General features: G+C 44.5%; 1 protein-coding gene and 1 pseudogene across 1 annotated transcript; both read right to left on the bottom strand.

Moving 5' to 3' along the window:
* Positions 1–2,393: 2,393 nt before the first annotated feature.
* LOC133369396 (histamine H3 receptor-like) lies at positions 2,394–13,259 on the bottom strand. The gene is made up of 3 exons (XM_061594670.1): positions 12,992–13,259; positions 8,612–8,778; positions 2,394–4,006 (listed from the first exon to the last, which is right to left on the bottom strand). The coding sequence occupies exons 1-3, from the start codon at positions 13,257–13,259 to the stop codon at positions 3,125–3,127; spliced, it is 1,317 nt and encodes a 438-aa protein (XP_061450654.1). The 3' UTR covers positions 2,394–3,124.
* LOC133369494 (5S ribosomal RNA) lies at positions 4,173–4,291 on the bottom strand (annotated as a pseudogene).
* Positions 13,260–15,964: the final 2,705 nt, after the last annotated feature.

The raw sequence follows: 15,964 nt of genomic DNA, 5'->3' as shown, positions 1-15,964 counted from the left end.
ACAGCCTCCCATGCTTCATCATGTGCCATTTTCGAACGTCCGTTAATCCTTGGGAGCTCTGCTCATCCACATTTGGATGCTATCTGTTGGTGTTAAACCCTGCCAAGCCTTCAATCTACAGGAGGGTTGGAGAACCAGTGACTCTCCAGGTGTTGTTGGACTCCCAAGTCCCATCACACCTACCCCACCAGCATAGCCAATAGGTGGGAATGGTGGGAGTTGTAGTCTAGCAACATCTGGAGGACTACAGATTTCACTGAGCTCTGATGTACAGGTTGGTTTCTCAGCCTTCCTCAAGCTAGTGACCTGCAGAGGATGTTAAGACTACAGCTCAAGCATCCTTGCCCAGTGGCCATGCTTGCTGGGGTTGGTGGGAAGTGGAGTTTGACAACTTCTAGAGGGCAGCAGGTTGGAGAAGGTTGACTCATATGAACAAATGATGCACCTTATATATACAGTGAAAGCTTGTTACAACGTGGGGGGACAAAGGATGCACCCGTGTTATAGGGGTTCTGCGTTATGAAAACCACTGTGCTGTATAGTATTTTACTTGGGGCACATCATCATCCCTGTAGTATATCTGAATCTGTGGTACAGTGAGACGTGTTACGAGTTTCTGCTGTATATAGAACTAACAACAGAATATCTAACCCAGGATTGTCTGCACCAGTCTTCCCAGCTTGGTCCACACCAGATGAGGATAGATTCAAACTCCCATCAGTCCCAGGCATCAGGACCAGTCGCTGGGGGTGATTGGAGTTGTACTCCAACAACATCTGACAGGATGTTTACACTGACTTGGCATCATAAAGTCTCAGCTAAATATCTTTTAACGGGAGATTGAGTAGGGGTCCTTGTGCCATGCAAATCTTGTCATCTACCACACACAGAACCAACTCCAATGAACCTACATTTTAGCAGGTGGGTGTGTTAATGTTTTGTTTATTTTCCTGGTTATGGAAAATGCTTTCTTTAAAGCATTTATTTCCAAGGTGCTTAACAATAACGAAAACCTATAAAGTCACTTCGACAAAAATATCAAAGGGCAGAGCAGCAGATTACCTAAGGCTGAATTAGTCACCTTCTTTTGACCCAATTCTCTACCCATCCAGTATTAAAACACTTGTGAAATACATATGAACATACTATTGGCTTCCCCAAGATTAAATTGGTTCACAGTTCATGATGACAATTTATCATTGTGATACAATGAGGCAAGGGATTCTCGAGTTTGGAGACATCAATGAAAGACACTGACTGACTACAGGAGGCATCTGTAAAAAAAATACACAGATATTGGCAGTCTGTTGCATTGAAACATCAGCAGGCTTGAGTGGGAAGCGTTGCTAATCTTTTCATTGTTTGAAAATTATGTACAGGAAGTGATGTCCCAGTCTGATGAAGTGCAGCAGCTGCTGTTCTGGAGCATCTTGCTATGCTATGCTGTCCTGTCCTGTCCTTGTAGCTATTTATCAAGGGTGGGGAACCCATGCCCCTCCAGGTGTTGTTCGACTCACATCAGCCCCCACCAGCATGGCCATTGGCCAGGGATTATGGGAATTGTAGTCCCAACAACATCTGGAGAGCCACAAGTTAGGTTCCCCAGCCCTGCTATATGTGGTGGCATTACGTATATAGGAGAGAAATGATCTATGCAAAGAAGAGTATCGGCTGTGATGACTTGCCCATGTTTCTAGGACACCTGAGTGCAGCAACTATTGCTGAGTGCTCCATAGATTTCCACTCAACATTGTAACTGACCTGAATCTTGCTCTGTCCTTCCTGGTAATGGCATCGGAGTATCAGTTTGTCTCCTAATTCACACCTAGATGAATACATGTAGTGGTGCTTCTCTGGTGAGAAATGGCCCTATAGGGGTGCTGCAAGGGAACATGGAAACAAAGCTGTGTGACTCTTCCGTTCTGCAGAAGCTCTGTGGTGATGCACACATGGAGCTCCTGCTTTGAGCAGGTTTCAATATTGGTGGTATGTGCAGTTGAGAACATGAACCTCTTCCCTGCCACACAGAGGGGCCTTTACATATGGACAAGTTCTGTGTGCGTGTTCTAGAGTGTGGTGCTCTAGAGCAGGGATAGCCAACGTGGCGGCCTCCAGAAGTTTTGAACTACAACTTGCACCATCTCTGACCATTAACCATGCTAGCTGAGGCTGATGGGAGTTGTAGTCCAAAACATCTGGAGGGCACCATGTTGGCTATGCCTACTCTAGAGCAAGGTGCCAGGTTGCATTCTCTTTTCATTTATTGAGATATGAGGTGAATAAAATGCAACATTAAAACACACCATAAAACACTCCTTAAGTGCTTACATTTTATCCACATGTAATGAGTGTTTTGATACACAGACAGACATGAGTAGCCACTTGTTAAAGGGAAAGATACACCGAATATCAGAAGCCTTCCTGAATTCATCTGTGCTAGAACCTGCAGCTAAAAACATGCAAGTTCAAGCTGGTGTGAAAGTTTGCTGCCCCATATCTAAATTGCTTGTGGTTAATCTTCTTCATCTGCAGCCCCGCCCCAATGTTCCCCTGATGCAGCAATTAGGCTTGAAAATAGCCTTCTGTTGCCTCCAATGAAAGAGGCAAGGAGGGGAGGAAATGGGTCAAATGGGGAGCCCCATGGGCCGCATCTGTACAGCAATTCCTCACCGCTACTTTAAAGAAACCTTGGAGGAGGAGGAGGACTGCAGTTAAGCACACAAACACGCAGAGTCAAATAGGCAGTGTGCTGTAGCATTGCAAACAGAATTATATTGACTGCTATTTCTGAAGAATTAAGGTTCCAGTTTTAAGACATCCAAGGTTTGCTTTCAAGTTGAGGCTTCCTAAAAATATCCCTGTGCTTTGATAATGAATATGGACTAGTCAGTTCTCATAGTATTCATTAGCATTGCAGGGTATTCATTGCAAAGTATTCTCTTTTCCCCAAACAGTGCTGAATTTTGTACATTTCTGCAGCAGAAAAAACAACAGGTAACGGGGCAAAGCGTTGCAAAGCCATCTTTCTAACTTGGATTAGCCTTTAGTTCAGATAAGTGTGTGGTCAGTGTTTCATTTTTTAGATGCAAAACATACCTGTCTTAAAATGTTATCTTAAATGTTCTCACATAAACATATTAGGGTGAATCTTTGCTTTACCTGGGCACAACAGTTTAAAAAATGCTTTTCTGAAACTCATATGGCACAAAGGATATAAAATGGGGTTGATGGCTGAATTCAGCCACAGGAGCCAAAATGATGCTTCATAGAGAGCATGGTGTATGCACTGTCCATGGCAAGCTGCTCTGATGATCATCAGGAGTGTGTAAGGAGCCCAACACAAAGCAAAGATGCAAACAATGATGGCCAAAGATTTGGCCACTTTTTTATCCCGGGAAAGCCGAAATCGGCTAGCCATGGTATTGGCAACCTCTGCTCTCCTCATGGTGACGGAGCAGCTCTCCAGAGCTTTGTAGAAACCATTCCACGGGGACTTTGTGTGAAGATCCACTTGTAAAGGTGGAAGGTCTTGATTGATGTTGAAATCTGCTGGCTGGCTCTGAAGGTTGCAAAGGGTGAGCCTTGAAACTGCAGGCTTAGTAGGTGAGAGGTTGCTGGCCCTCTCATTTCTCTTCCGGTTCACATTCATAAAAAAGATGGCATGTTCACGTTTCTTCCTTTGGGAGCGGGTTTCTCCATCCCTGCGGCTGGGTGCCAGCATCTTGGTCCTTACAGGTGTCCTCTTCCTAATATTGAAATAAATGCTTAAGTTGAAGTAGGTGACGCTGATGAAAGGGGTGAAGAACTCTATTGTGGAAGCGATCATGAGGAAGTACCAATTGTAGAAGAACTCGGCATAACACTCCTTCTCCGGTAGGATGCTTTGCTGGGCAATGTACTCCCAGCTGATGATTGCTGGACCGTAAAGGAGAAAAGCTGTGATCCACACCATGATCATTTTCACCACTGTGTTCCTGGTCATTCCCTTCTGAGCTCTGTAACTCACCTAGGAGGAAAGGTAGGACAAAGTGTCAAACAATGACTTCTTGTTCTTGTTATATGCCTTCAAGTCGATTACGACTTATGGCAACCCTATGAATCTTTTTCGGATATATTCATAGGATTTTCATGGTAAGAGGCATTCAGAGGTGGTTTACCACTGCCTTCCTCTAAGTCTATGGCACCTGGTATTCCCAGGCGGTCTCCCATCCAAGTACTAACCGAGCCTGACCCTGCTTAGCTTATGAGATCAGACGAGATCGGGAGTATTGAGGGTAGTATGGCCGTAGCAAACAACGACTATACTTGCAAAAATGCGTTTGACATAGCGGAGTGCTTATAGGATGGCATTGCTCTCAGCTGGAGGCTAATTCTTAGCATTTCTGCATGCAGCCTTGTTAAGTTTGACAATAGTCGTCCTGCTCCTTTAGTGTGACGATGCAATTAGGTCTGAGAAGAGGTCTGGGATTGGTGAAATGGCTGTTTCAAAGGCACTGAGGCCTGCTTACAGCAGAGGTAGGCAGCAACATTCCTTAATACAGTACCTCTGAGGAAGAAGAATTTGAGATAGGGGAACTCTCCTCCTGGTGGGCCATCTACAACCTTTCATCCCATCTCGCTTTCCAACAGTACCGCTTCCACACGTATACAGGCAGCCTCATCGATGCCTAATCATTCTCTTAGAGAAGAAAACTGGTTTCAAAGGAGTGTCTGTATTCTGGAACTCCAGCCTGATCTCTGCCTTGTACTCAGTTTCTGGGGCTAGTTGCTGTTAACTTTGCCAACTTGCCTTCTGTGACATGGATGTTGCAACTGGCCGCTCCTACCACAGCAGCTGTTTTTGTGAATGGGCATACCCCCTTCCTCATGACAGCCATTTTTGTGACAGTGCCCTCCCCACTTTCTCCACATTCCAAGGGTGCCTGCTGGTCCAAGAAGCTTCAAGACCCCTGTTGCCTAATGAATTCTGCTTTATTTTCTTTTATACTTCCTTTGTCTGTGCGTGAGAGACAATCAGCCCATGCACCAACCCATCCTGCAGGACAGAGGCGATGATGAGGTGCTGAATGAAAAGGGCAGAGAAACTAGTGATGTGAGGGAATCAGGACGCTGAGTGACATATACATGAAGGCAGAGGTTGAGAAAAAGAAGAGAAAGGTTATAAGAGAAAAAGGTTGATCAGTAATGGATGGCTTCGGAACTTAAGAGCCTTGCTGCATCAGGCCAGTGGCTCATCTAGTTAAGCATCCTATTCTCACAGTGGCCATTCAGATGCCAATGGGAAGATCCAAAATGGGGCATGAGTATTACTACTGTTTGAGATTTTAATGTTTTAATGCATTTGTATGTTTTTATGCTGTACGTCGCCCAGAGTGGCTGGATAACCAGCCAGATGGGCGACTAATAAATTTAATAAATAAATAAAAATAAATAAAACAGCACTCTCCCCCCTTGCATTCCCCAGCAGCTGGCATTCAGACCCATACTGTCTCTGACCACGGAGGGAGCGCACCAGCCATGCGCAAATGGCCCCTGGGAATTTTCCATCCTACTTGTGGGCAGAGGAAAGGGTGGCTGGAATCATTTCATCTTATTTCCCCAGGAAGGACACCCTCCCCTCCCCAGGCCACACCCCTCACTGGCCCTGCTCCTCGCCTTTCTCCCCTGCTTTTCCCTGGCTGCATTCTGCCATTCCACTGTGAAGATGCCTCCGCTAATGCCTCTGAAGAACTTAAGGAGAGCCTTGCTGAATCAGGCCATCGTGTTCTCACTGCGGCCAACCAGATGCCTCTGGGAAGACCACAAGGAGGCGCTCTCACCGCTTGTGATTCCATACAAGTGGGATTCAGAAGCATACTGCCTCCTATGGTGGAGGGAGAACATAGTCCTGGCAGGGAGTAGCCACTAGTGGCTTTATCCTCGATGAATTTGCCTGCTCCTTTTTTAAAGCCATCCAAGGTTAAAATCTCACACCGGGCCTCAGATCAGTAGAGTGGCCACTTGGACATCGCCAACAGAGGACACCGGTTTGCATAAAATGTGCACATGCTCGTTTATACGTCCATTTAGAAATTAACATAAGGTGAACAGAAATACATCTCACCACAATGGGGGCAGCTGCAATCAGGTGACCTGTGTACCTGCTCAGTCTGCTGTCCAGGTGCTAATTGTTGTCTGGCAACTTCAAGTCCCTCTGATGTGCTCCCTTCTTAGGGCCCTTTACAGAGTCATAGAATAGTAGGAAGGGGCCTATAAGGACATCTAGTCCAATCCCCTGCTCAATGCATTATCATTAAGCCATATTTGGAGCCAGTAGTGTAGTGGCAAATTGAGTACAGGCATACCTCTCCCCCATTTTTTTTGCTGCTGGGTTGAGAATGAGATCTTTGTTTATGCCTTCTCCCACAACAACAGATGTCTCCAGGAGCCGATCAGCAGCAAAGGGGAGTGTCTTCTCAGTGGCTGACTCACTCCCTTTAACTCTGATTGGCTCCAATCAGCAGGAAAGAAGCATGTTAGAAGACTCTTCTCAGTGGCACACTCCCCTTTCATGCTGATTGGTTCATAGAGTGCTAGAGACATAGGGATCCTGTTGGGAACCTGCTGCCAAAAAGTAAAGGGTCTAAGACCCCCCAAGAGCCTGGATGGCTACACCCCTTCTTGGAGCAAACACAGTCTTTCAAACAGAGGACTCCTTCATATGCTGGACTGTCCACTGTAAAGTAGGACACATGGCCACCCGAAGGATCAGTAGGAGCCACATGGGAAGAAAGGGCAATTGTGTTTGCCTTGCAGTGTTGCCAAAGGCTCTGATGCTTAGCGGGTAGAGAGCTGGGAGTCAGAATAGCTAGATGAAGTGGAGCAGAACAGGGAAAGAATAAGGAAAGATGGTTTGAATGTCAAAAAAGGAGGAAGCAGGGAGTGGGGGAAAGTCACAGAGGCCTTTGGACAGGAGGAGGAGGAGCTGTGTGGCATTTGCAGAAAATGAACAGCAAGTAAACAAGCTATGGGAGAGTTGGGGGGGCAGCTATGGTCCCCAGAGACAATTCTGTGGGTGGGTGGAGGCAAATTGAACACCCACGAGTGGAAGTCTTTTAGCTGCAGGTTCTGGTATAGATGAATTCAAGAAGGCTCCTGATATTCAAGTTACAGCAGAAGGGCAAATCTTTGCTTTGAGAAGTGGCTTCTCGTGGCTGTCTTTTGGATCAAAATGTTCACCGCTGTGTGGATGAAATGCGAGCACTCCAGCAGCTTTGCTTTCCACTCTGGTGTGTGTTTATATGCTAGTGGTGGTGGGGACGGGGGAGGAGGGGAGGATATTTTCCAAAGGGAAAAAAAAATCAAAGCTGCACAGCATGCATCCCATTATCATAGGGCAGTGCAGGCTAAAAGTAATATCTAGAGGAAATTGTGAACAAAATGTTGGGGAAAGAAATGGAATAAAAGTGCTTCCTTCCATAGCAGGCTCTTTGGTACAGTGAAAGTGATCTCAACGATGGAACAAGTCCAGAATGAAGTTGGTCTTGCTACATACAGGTATAGCTCTCAGAGATCCCTAAAGGTCACCTAGCACATCCAAGGGGAGGGTGCGACCCTGAAATTGTATTGACAAGGATCTAGAGCAGGGTCAGGCGACCTGCAGCCCTAAGACCACATGTGCCCCCTATCCTAATTTCTTGTGGCCCTTGGGCTAATCTCATGTGGGTAGCAAGGGGAGGGGGAAAGGGGGGAAAGGAGGTGGCAGAGAGAGATAGACAGTCAGCTACTATGACAGTTTAATGAATTTATCCTCTTTCAGAGCTAACAGATGCACCTTTGCAGGTAGTTTAGAGGCATAAAAGGATGGTCGAAAATGGTTGTTGCCCACTCTGAGCTATGGGGAGCTTAAAATTTAAATTCCCTGTCCAACAAAACTGATACATAGACACCAAGCACACTTTCCTAGACTTTAGAACAAGAATATTGCTGAATTCTACATTCGGAGGACTCAGTCTTGGATTTTGGCTGCCATGTAAAAAAAAGAGTGGGCAACAACCACTTTAGACCATTTCTAAGTGCCTCTAAACTACCTGCAAAATTGCGTCTGTTACCTGTGAAAGAGGATAAATTCAGTCCTAGCTGACTAAGAAAGAAAATGGAGTGGCAAGAAAGAGAGAGGAGGGGTGAAGAAAGAAAGAAAAAGGGGTGGCAGAAAGAGAAAGAAAAGGGGATGGTGGAGAGAGGGGGAGGGAGTGGCTCCACCTACTCTTAATTCTGGCCCTACTTACTTTTGACTCTGGCCTCATCATCTGTTATGCAGACCCCAATGCATTACTCCCAAGAGAATTTGGCCTTCAAAGGAAAATAAAGGTCGCCCACCCCACCCCTTTAGAGCTACCCAGCACACGACTGATTTTTGATCATTGGAAGGCATGGATAATGGGAATTTGTACATTTGATGGAGTAACTGGAGAACAGAGGAAGCAACTTTCTGGGGCTGCTGATATTACACCCCTTTGGTATCAGTGCTATGCTCAGGCGTCTCCCCTCCTCCCACTTGGGACATGAGCAGCCCTTGAATTCTGGAAGGAGGTAGGAAGCTCACTGTTCAGTAGAAAAGAGTGTTCCTTACCGCCTTAGTAACAGAGATGAATCTGTCGAAGCTAATCAAAACAATGTTGAAGACAGAGGCGGTGCACACCAGGTAATCCACCACCAGCCAGAGCTTGCACAAGTCTTTCCCAAACTTCCATTCACCTGTCAGAATGTAAGGGATGTACAGAGGGATGCAAAAGCCACCTGTGGATATTGACCAGGAGACACAACATTGGTGAGACAGCCATAGCCTAGCTTTCTAATATGAGGCAGTTTTTTTTTTAACGTGGAAGTACTTTCAAACAAACAAACAAATCCCAATTCCAATCTCCTACCCCCACCCCGTAAATCATGAATTGTGAGGTGGTACAGCCATGTATCACTTGAGAACCTGTAGACATTTTGTCTGAATAGTTAAGGTGGGGATGGGGAAGTAGCTCTGTCCGGTAGGCCAGATGATTATCTCACTGTGGGCCAAGTTTGACAACAGACACAAATCTATTCTTGCATTAGTAACATCCAGGCTGGACTGCTGCAATGTGCTCTACATGGAGTTTCTGAAAACTTCAACAGGCGCAAAATGCAGCTGCCCAGGTGCTGATAGGGTCCAGGCAGTTGGAACAAGTAATGCCTATATTGTATCAGTTGCACTGGTTGCCCATGCATTTTGGGACCCAATTTAAATTGCTGTCATTGACCTTTAAAGCCCCGGGCAGTTTGCGACCAAGTTATCTGAAAGATTGCCTTCTCCCACAGCAGCCTGTCTGTACACTCCAGAGGGCTTAATTGTATGAATGCCTGTGAGAGCAATGAGATAAGCTGGCACAAAGAAGAGAGTTTCCTTGTGGTGGTCCCACACTTGTGAACTCAGTTCCTGTGGCAATACATCAGACTCCATCATTGCAGGCCTTTAAAAGAAAGCCTCAAAACCTCATTTGTTCGTTGCTGCTGTATTTTTCTTTTATATAATTATTTCTGTGATTTTATGGTTTTACTGAGTGTCTTTGTTGGTTACATGTGATCTACTAATTATTTTGGTTTTATATATTTATTTTGTTTATATTGTTAGAAACTGCAGTGGAGCAGTGGCTTGGAAATATTTTAAATGAATTACAGTATATTCACAAATAGGCAAAAAACCTTGAGGTTTAAGAACGTACCTATAGCCCATAGATATATCAAACTTTAAAAAGCAGTGAAATTGGGCAGCTATAGTGAATGCACTGGGGAGCAGGAGACCTGACCTCCTCTCTGAGATATTGTACTGCCCTACAAATTTGTCAAAATGCAAACACAATTTCTGTTCCCCTCACAGACCTTCAATCAGAGTGGTTGACTGTTAAACCATTCTCTCAGGGGAATAGGAGTCTCCTGTCAGCATCCTTCACAAACTGCACTTCCCAGGATTCCTTGAGGGAAGCCATGACTGTCTCAAATGAAATCAAAGTCTGGTGTGGGTGTGGCCCCCTGATTAGGCAAGCCAAGCAGCTGTGAATCTGGCTTTTAGAACAGTAAGAATGGTTCTTACTGAGCATGCCCCATATTATCATTGGCTTCAAGCCAAAATTTCTTAAATTAATTAATTAAAAATCAGCCAGCCTTTTTTTTTTTAACTTTTAAACTGCAGAAGATGAAGGTCAGAGTATGGGGCAAGGTCAGTATCAGGATTACAGGTACTCTGTGAACATGGCTGATTTTTAATAAATTTCAACAGATTACGAGAACTCTCAGAGAAAAAAGTCCAAAAGGGCTCCTGGGTTTTTCCCTCTCTTTTTAGACTTTGAACTCTCTATTCTCTCTGACTGTTTTGAGTATCACCATGAAAATTGAGAGGGTTGTTAAGAAAGAGTTTCTGAGTTCAGGACTATAGGTTTTCTAAGGTTTTACTTTGAAATGAGCTTATGGGAAGCATCACAATGGCATGGGGGTATTTTCAATTTAACATTGCGGAATGTGAAAAATCCATGCTGGCTATAGTATACAGCCACTCTAGTGGCTGTATAATAACAAGTTCTGGCCTCCTTTGGATCTAGTCTCTCTTTTTGATACAGTCATTCCCTCCTCCTTGCTCTGACCATTTTCCTTTTAAAAACAAACAGATTTAAGAATGGTGTTGGTGTACTGTAGTATAAAACAACAGATGAATTCATACATCTATTCTCAAAGAACTGCAGGTCTGAAAATCATCTTGAGACACCTCCCTAGCAATGTGGAATCTGCCACAGTTAAACACTGAGAATGAATTAGGGACAAATCCTATGGTGTGTGTGTGTGTGTGCGTGTGTATGCATGTGTCCATGCTTATGAATTGCAATGCATGTCATTTCCAGAGTGTATTTTCCATCCTGTGTAGGAAAGGAAAAAAATAATGTTCTGGTATTGGCTTCTTGGTGTACATATTGGATGAAACAAGCGGTTTCCATGGCTTTCACTACAAAAATACACACAGTCTGTTTTCTCCAGATTATCGTCTGCTGCAAGCAGACAGCCAGTGCTATTAAAGTGTACTATGTCCAAGGCATCCTAAAATATTTAATTCAGCACATGCTTGATGACTGAAATATGTGAGGGATCTCATGTCTTACATGGTAATAAGAAACCAGCTAATCACTCTTGAGAGGAAAGTCCTTTCTTATCCCAGATAATGCAATAGATTAGATTCCACATAAAAATAAAAACCACCTTTCAATCCTTATTGAGAGGGAAAAGCAACCCAATGTCATTTCTTTTGATACAGCTACAAGCCATGAGTTTGCCCATATAATATTAACCAAGGGTTGTATTCAACTAAGTCCTACTCAGAGCAGACCTATTTAAATTAATGAACATAAGTTAATCATGTCTATTGACTTCATCTAGTTGATGAATACTACCCAATACCTTTTAATGTTGAGCACTTATATAATGCATATGTAAAAACGCTTTCTAATATTGTTTGCACTTACCAATACCTAAGTCCCTTTCCCCACTTGCATAACTGATGGACTGAGACTGAAAGAGATAAAGCCATGCAGGTGCCATCTCAAAAGAAGCATGGATGCAATCTTGACTATAGTTACCTGTATCTCATCGATATAATGCATTCATTTTGCAAAGTGTTTAATCTTGGGGGTTCATCTTCACTAAAACCATCATCATCATGTATTATGGTTCTTTATTTTATACAGTATTTATTTATTGCATTTATATCCTATCTTCTCTCCAAAGAGCTCAGGGCAGCAGACATAGTACTCTCTCCTGCCCTGGTCCAATTTAACCCTCACAACAACCCTGTTAGTTAGGTAGAGTTGAAATATAGTGACTGATCCAAGGTCACCATCCCAATGAGCTTCATAGATGAGTGAAGTTTTGAACATGGGTTTCTTTGAGCTTAGTCTGACATGCTAACCACTACACTGCACTGATTTTGTAATTTAAACGTGTTTGTGTGTGTATCAGGGGTGTAATGGTCCAGGGTCTCAGGGGGTCATAGACTCCTTATATTTTTGGGAGCAGGGTCCCAGCAGGGTCCCTATGTCTCCAGCATCCCATGAGCCAATCAGTGTGAAAGGGGAGTGTGTTAGCCATTGTGAAGAGTCTTCTAACATTCTTCCTTGTCCGTTTTGCTGATTGGAGCCAATCATAGTAAAAGGAGGTGAGTCAGCCACTGAGAAGACTCTTCACAGTAGCTAACACTTCCCCCCTTTCATGCTTATTAGCTCCTAAGGATGTATGTTGTTATGGCATAAAGCATTAACAAGGGATCTAATTCTCAACCCAGCAACAAAAAAGGGGGGAAGGGTGTGTGGCTGTGCCTATCATGAAGAGACCCTGCACTTCTGAATTTGCCACTACACTACTGGTGTGAGTATGTGTGTGTATATGTGTGTGTGTGTTAATTTTTCCAAAGTGTTGTCCAAGTAAATAATTGCATTAAAACAATTAAACTATCAATATTAAAATAGTCTAATAGAAAAAAAATCCATATTTTTGAAAATAAAATAAGCAATAGTAGATCAGCAGTAAAGGGTAAAACTAATCAAAAGAGACTCTGTTCCAAAAGCCCAGCAAAACTAGATTGTCCACACTTGTTTAGAGGGCCATATTAAAGAGGGTAATAAATGACTAGCAAACGAGTGTTCTCTTACTGTGCAGCCACAACCCAGAAACCTCTGTTTGTCCTGGAAGTCAGTCACACTTCCCAGTAAGTTGGACGTTGAAGCAGAGTCCCATTGGCTGACTTTAAACCTTGGGGAAGTTCATATAGAATTGTTTCCCCCTCCTCCAGATGGGGACCTGAGGCTGAGATACATTCCCTTGCTCAAAGAGGTGAAGCTTGGACCCTGATTTCACTCCACTGGATCCCATTCTCTGTATTCCCTGTCCCATGCCCAAAACTCAAGCTGTTGATTGCTGGCAGCTCCCTGGCTTCACTCACCTACTAAAAGATCAGCAATGGCCAAGTTGAGGAAGAAGAAATTCCCTTGAGTCCTCAGGCTGTTGTCCACCACGAAAGCCAAGATGACCAACGCGTTGCCCAAGACCGTGATGAGAACCACGAGCCCCATGAGCGCGGCTAAGACAACGGAGACGGGCGCGGAGAACTGTCCGTGGTGCTGAAAGTGCCGCTCTTCGCCCGCCGCGCAGCCGTTGCCCAGCGCGGCTGAGCCGCTGGAGAAATTGAGACCCGGCAGCAGCTCCGACATAGCTCTTGGGTTGAGAGAGACGGAGCCGTCGAGAGCCAAATAAAGAGCGTGCTTTCAATTATTATTATTATTATTATTATTATTATTATTATTATTATTAAGACTTCATCCCACAGCTGAGACACCCCAGGGTGGGCTTTTGGGAGAAGGAGAGAGGCTGCTGGCTGATCGCGGAATTTGATCGTCTGGAGTGAGTCAACTGTCCCTGAACTCCCCCTCCGTCCCTCCCTCTAGAATGGCAGAGGACAACAAAAGAAGGAAGGGAGGGGGATCCAAAGAGGAAGGGAAAACGGAACGGTAGAGACGGAGAGCTCTCCCCCCCCCGGAAGATCCTGTGCTTTTCTTCCTAATCTATCGGCAAGAAGCTGCATGGAACCTAATGCTGTCCTCTTGCATACTTAAAACTTGCAGAGCGGGTGTGTTTTGACCCCGTCACTGGGGAAACTCGGGGTCCCGCTATTCCGACTCCCCGTCAGAGCTTTCCTTCACATTCCAAAGCTGCACGCAATGCATTTCTAACAAAGGCATTGCAAGGTAGGAGCCATCTCCCAGGGTCCAGTGGAAAACGCCTCCAGCTACAGAAGACGGGGGAAGGGGCACACCTTTCCCTCTAGCAAATGGGAATGGACAGAAGGAAGGGAGGAGGAACAAGGTTCATCATGTAAGCTGTTTTGAAAAACCACTGTTTACTGTGGTAAAGTAGGCTTGGGAACCCAAATGGACATGTTTAGGGGAAGGAGGACCTGTGGCGCTCCAGATGTTGCTGGGCAGTGACTTCCATCGTTCTTGACCTTTGGGCAAGCTAGCTGGGGCTGATGTGGATCAGGATTGGGGGACCCTGTGGTCTTCCAGATGCTGCTGGACTACAGCTCTTGTTATTCCTAACCAATGTCCATGCTGGCTGGGAATGATGGGAGTTGGAGTCCAACAACATCTGGTGGACCACAGGTTACCTATCGAAGGGATCCTGGATTCATATGCTTTCCCAATAGGAACTCCTTTTTAACCTGCACCCAACCCTGGTTCAAGCAACATCTTTCTTGTAAAACACTGTTCTTCAAAAAGATGGTGTTTTAATGTGTGCTATAGACTTTGGACATATCATGAGAAGACATGATTCACTGGAAAAGACAATAATGCTGGGAAAAACAGAAGGGAGTAGAAAAAGAGGAAGGCCAAACAAGAGCTGGATTGATTCCAAAAAGGAAGTCACAGACCTGAACTTACAAGATCTGAACAGGGTGGTTATAACAGATGCTCTTGGAGGTCACTGATTCATAGGGTCGCCATAAGTCATAATTGACTTGAAGGCACATAACCACAACAACAATAGTTAAAGGTAAAGCCGACGAGAAAGCATTTCCACACATGAGCTGTATAAAAGATTGAAGACATAAGGTTTAGTTAATATTACAAACATGCTGAAATGATGGTTGATGATAAAGTGACAATTTTTCTTTTCTTTTCAGGGAGATTTGGAAGTTGGAGCATAGAAAACTACCTTAACATGAGTCAGACCATTGGTCCATCAAGTTCAGTGCTGTCTACACAGATTGGCAGTAGCTCTCCAGGATTTCAGGCAGGAGTCTCTCTCAGTCCTACCTGGAGATGCCAGGGACTGAACCAGAGATCGGTACATGCAGTGCAGATCCTCTACCACTCAGCTGTGTCCCAACTGGCTTTGCAGTCTTTTAGACGCTACATAAAAATAAAAGTCTCCTGTTAAAAAGCTTTATACCTATAAGGCAACTCATGACTCCCATTTTACAGATGAAGAACTGAAGCTGAAAAAAAGAGACAGAACTACAAGGGCTCCATTTCAATAGAAGGGTATTATATTGACTAGGTAAGGGCTATAGCTCAGTGACAGCATATGCTTTGCATGCAGTAGGTCATAGGAGAGTGGCTGACGGTCAGTGTGCACGACACTGAGCTATACCAATGACTTGACTCGGTATAAGGCAACTTCCTATGTATAATTACAGGCTGCGATTTATGACATTTCCAAGATGCAAAATTGCTTCAGAATGAGCCGAGGAGAAGTGGGAGGAAAAGGCTATCTAAACCTCTCCTTCCATGAACATATGTTTCTCAAGAGATAAAAGAGATCCCTGTGTCTTTTTGTTATTATATATATACAGGGATAAAAGCATCTGGAGGGTGGGGCTATTATCCTGTTTAAGCAGCATTTAAAAGCTCTTTCCAATTCTTTTCATAAAAAAAGACCACTCCCAGTGGCTTGTGTCCCTTATTAATGGCTGACAATTGCACTTGTGTTCTTTTTCAGAAAACAAGTAATTCTTGTGATCTTTGGTACTGATATCAGCTGCAAGCCAGTGTTGTGTAATGATGTGGGGACCCGGGTTCAAATCCCCACATATCAATTTAATGTTTTACATGTCGATTTAGTGATGCTCATGCTGGTCTATGGTGGTCATAAACCTCTGACTGAAGTCCCTACTAAGCCATGAAGTCCACGAATGACCTTGGTCCAGCCATTACCTATCAAGCTATTCAAGGTCCTGGTAAACAAAACGTTAAATGGCTTGGGGCTCAAGTACATAAAATAACGCTTCACCCAACCAGCCTATCCTTTGAGGTTGAGGGGGAGGTGTGCCACTGATGGCCTGTGGGACAGTGATTTTGAGACAGTCTTCTCCATGGCAGCACCCCATCTATAGAACTCCCTCCCCAGGGAGACATTA

This window comes from Rhineura floridana, chromosome 13 (genome assembly GCF_030035675.1).
Source record: "Rhineura floridana isolate rRhiFlo1 chromosome 13, rRhiFlo1.hap2, whole genome shotgun sequence".
NCBI classification, from domain to species: Eukaryota; Metazoa; Chordata; class Lepidosauria; order Squamata; family Rhineuridae; genus Rhineura; species Rhineura floridana.
This window is presented reverse-complemented; position numbering and strand designations above follow the sequence as displayed.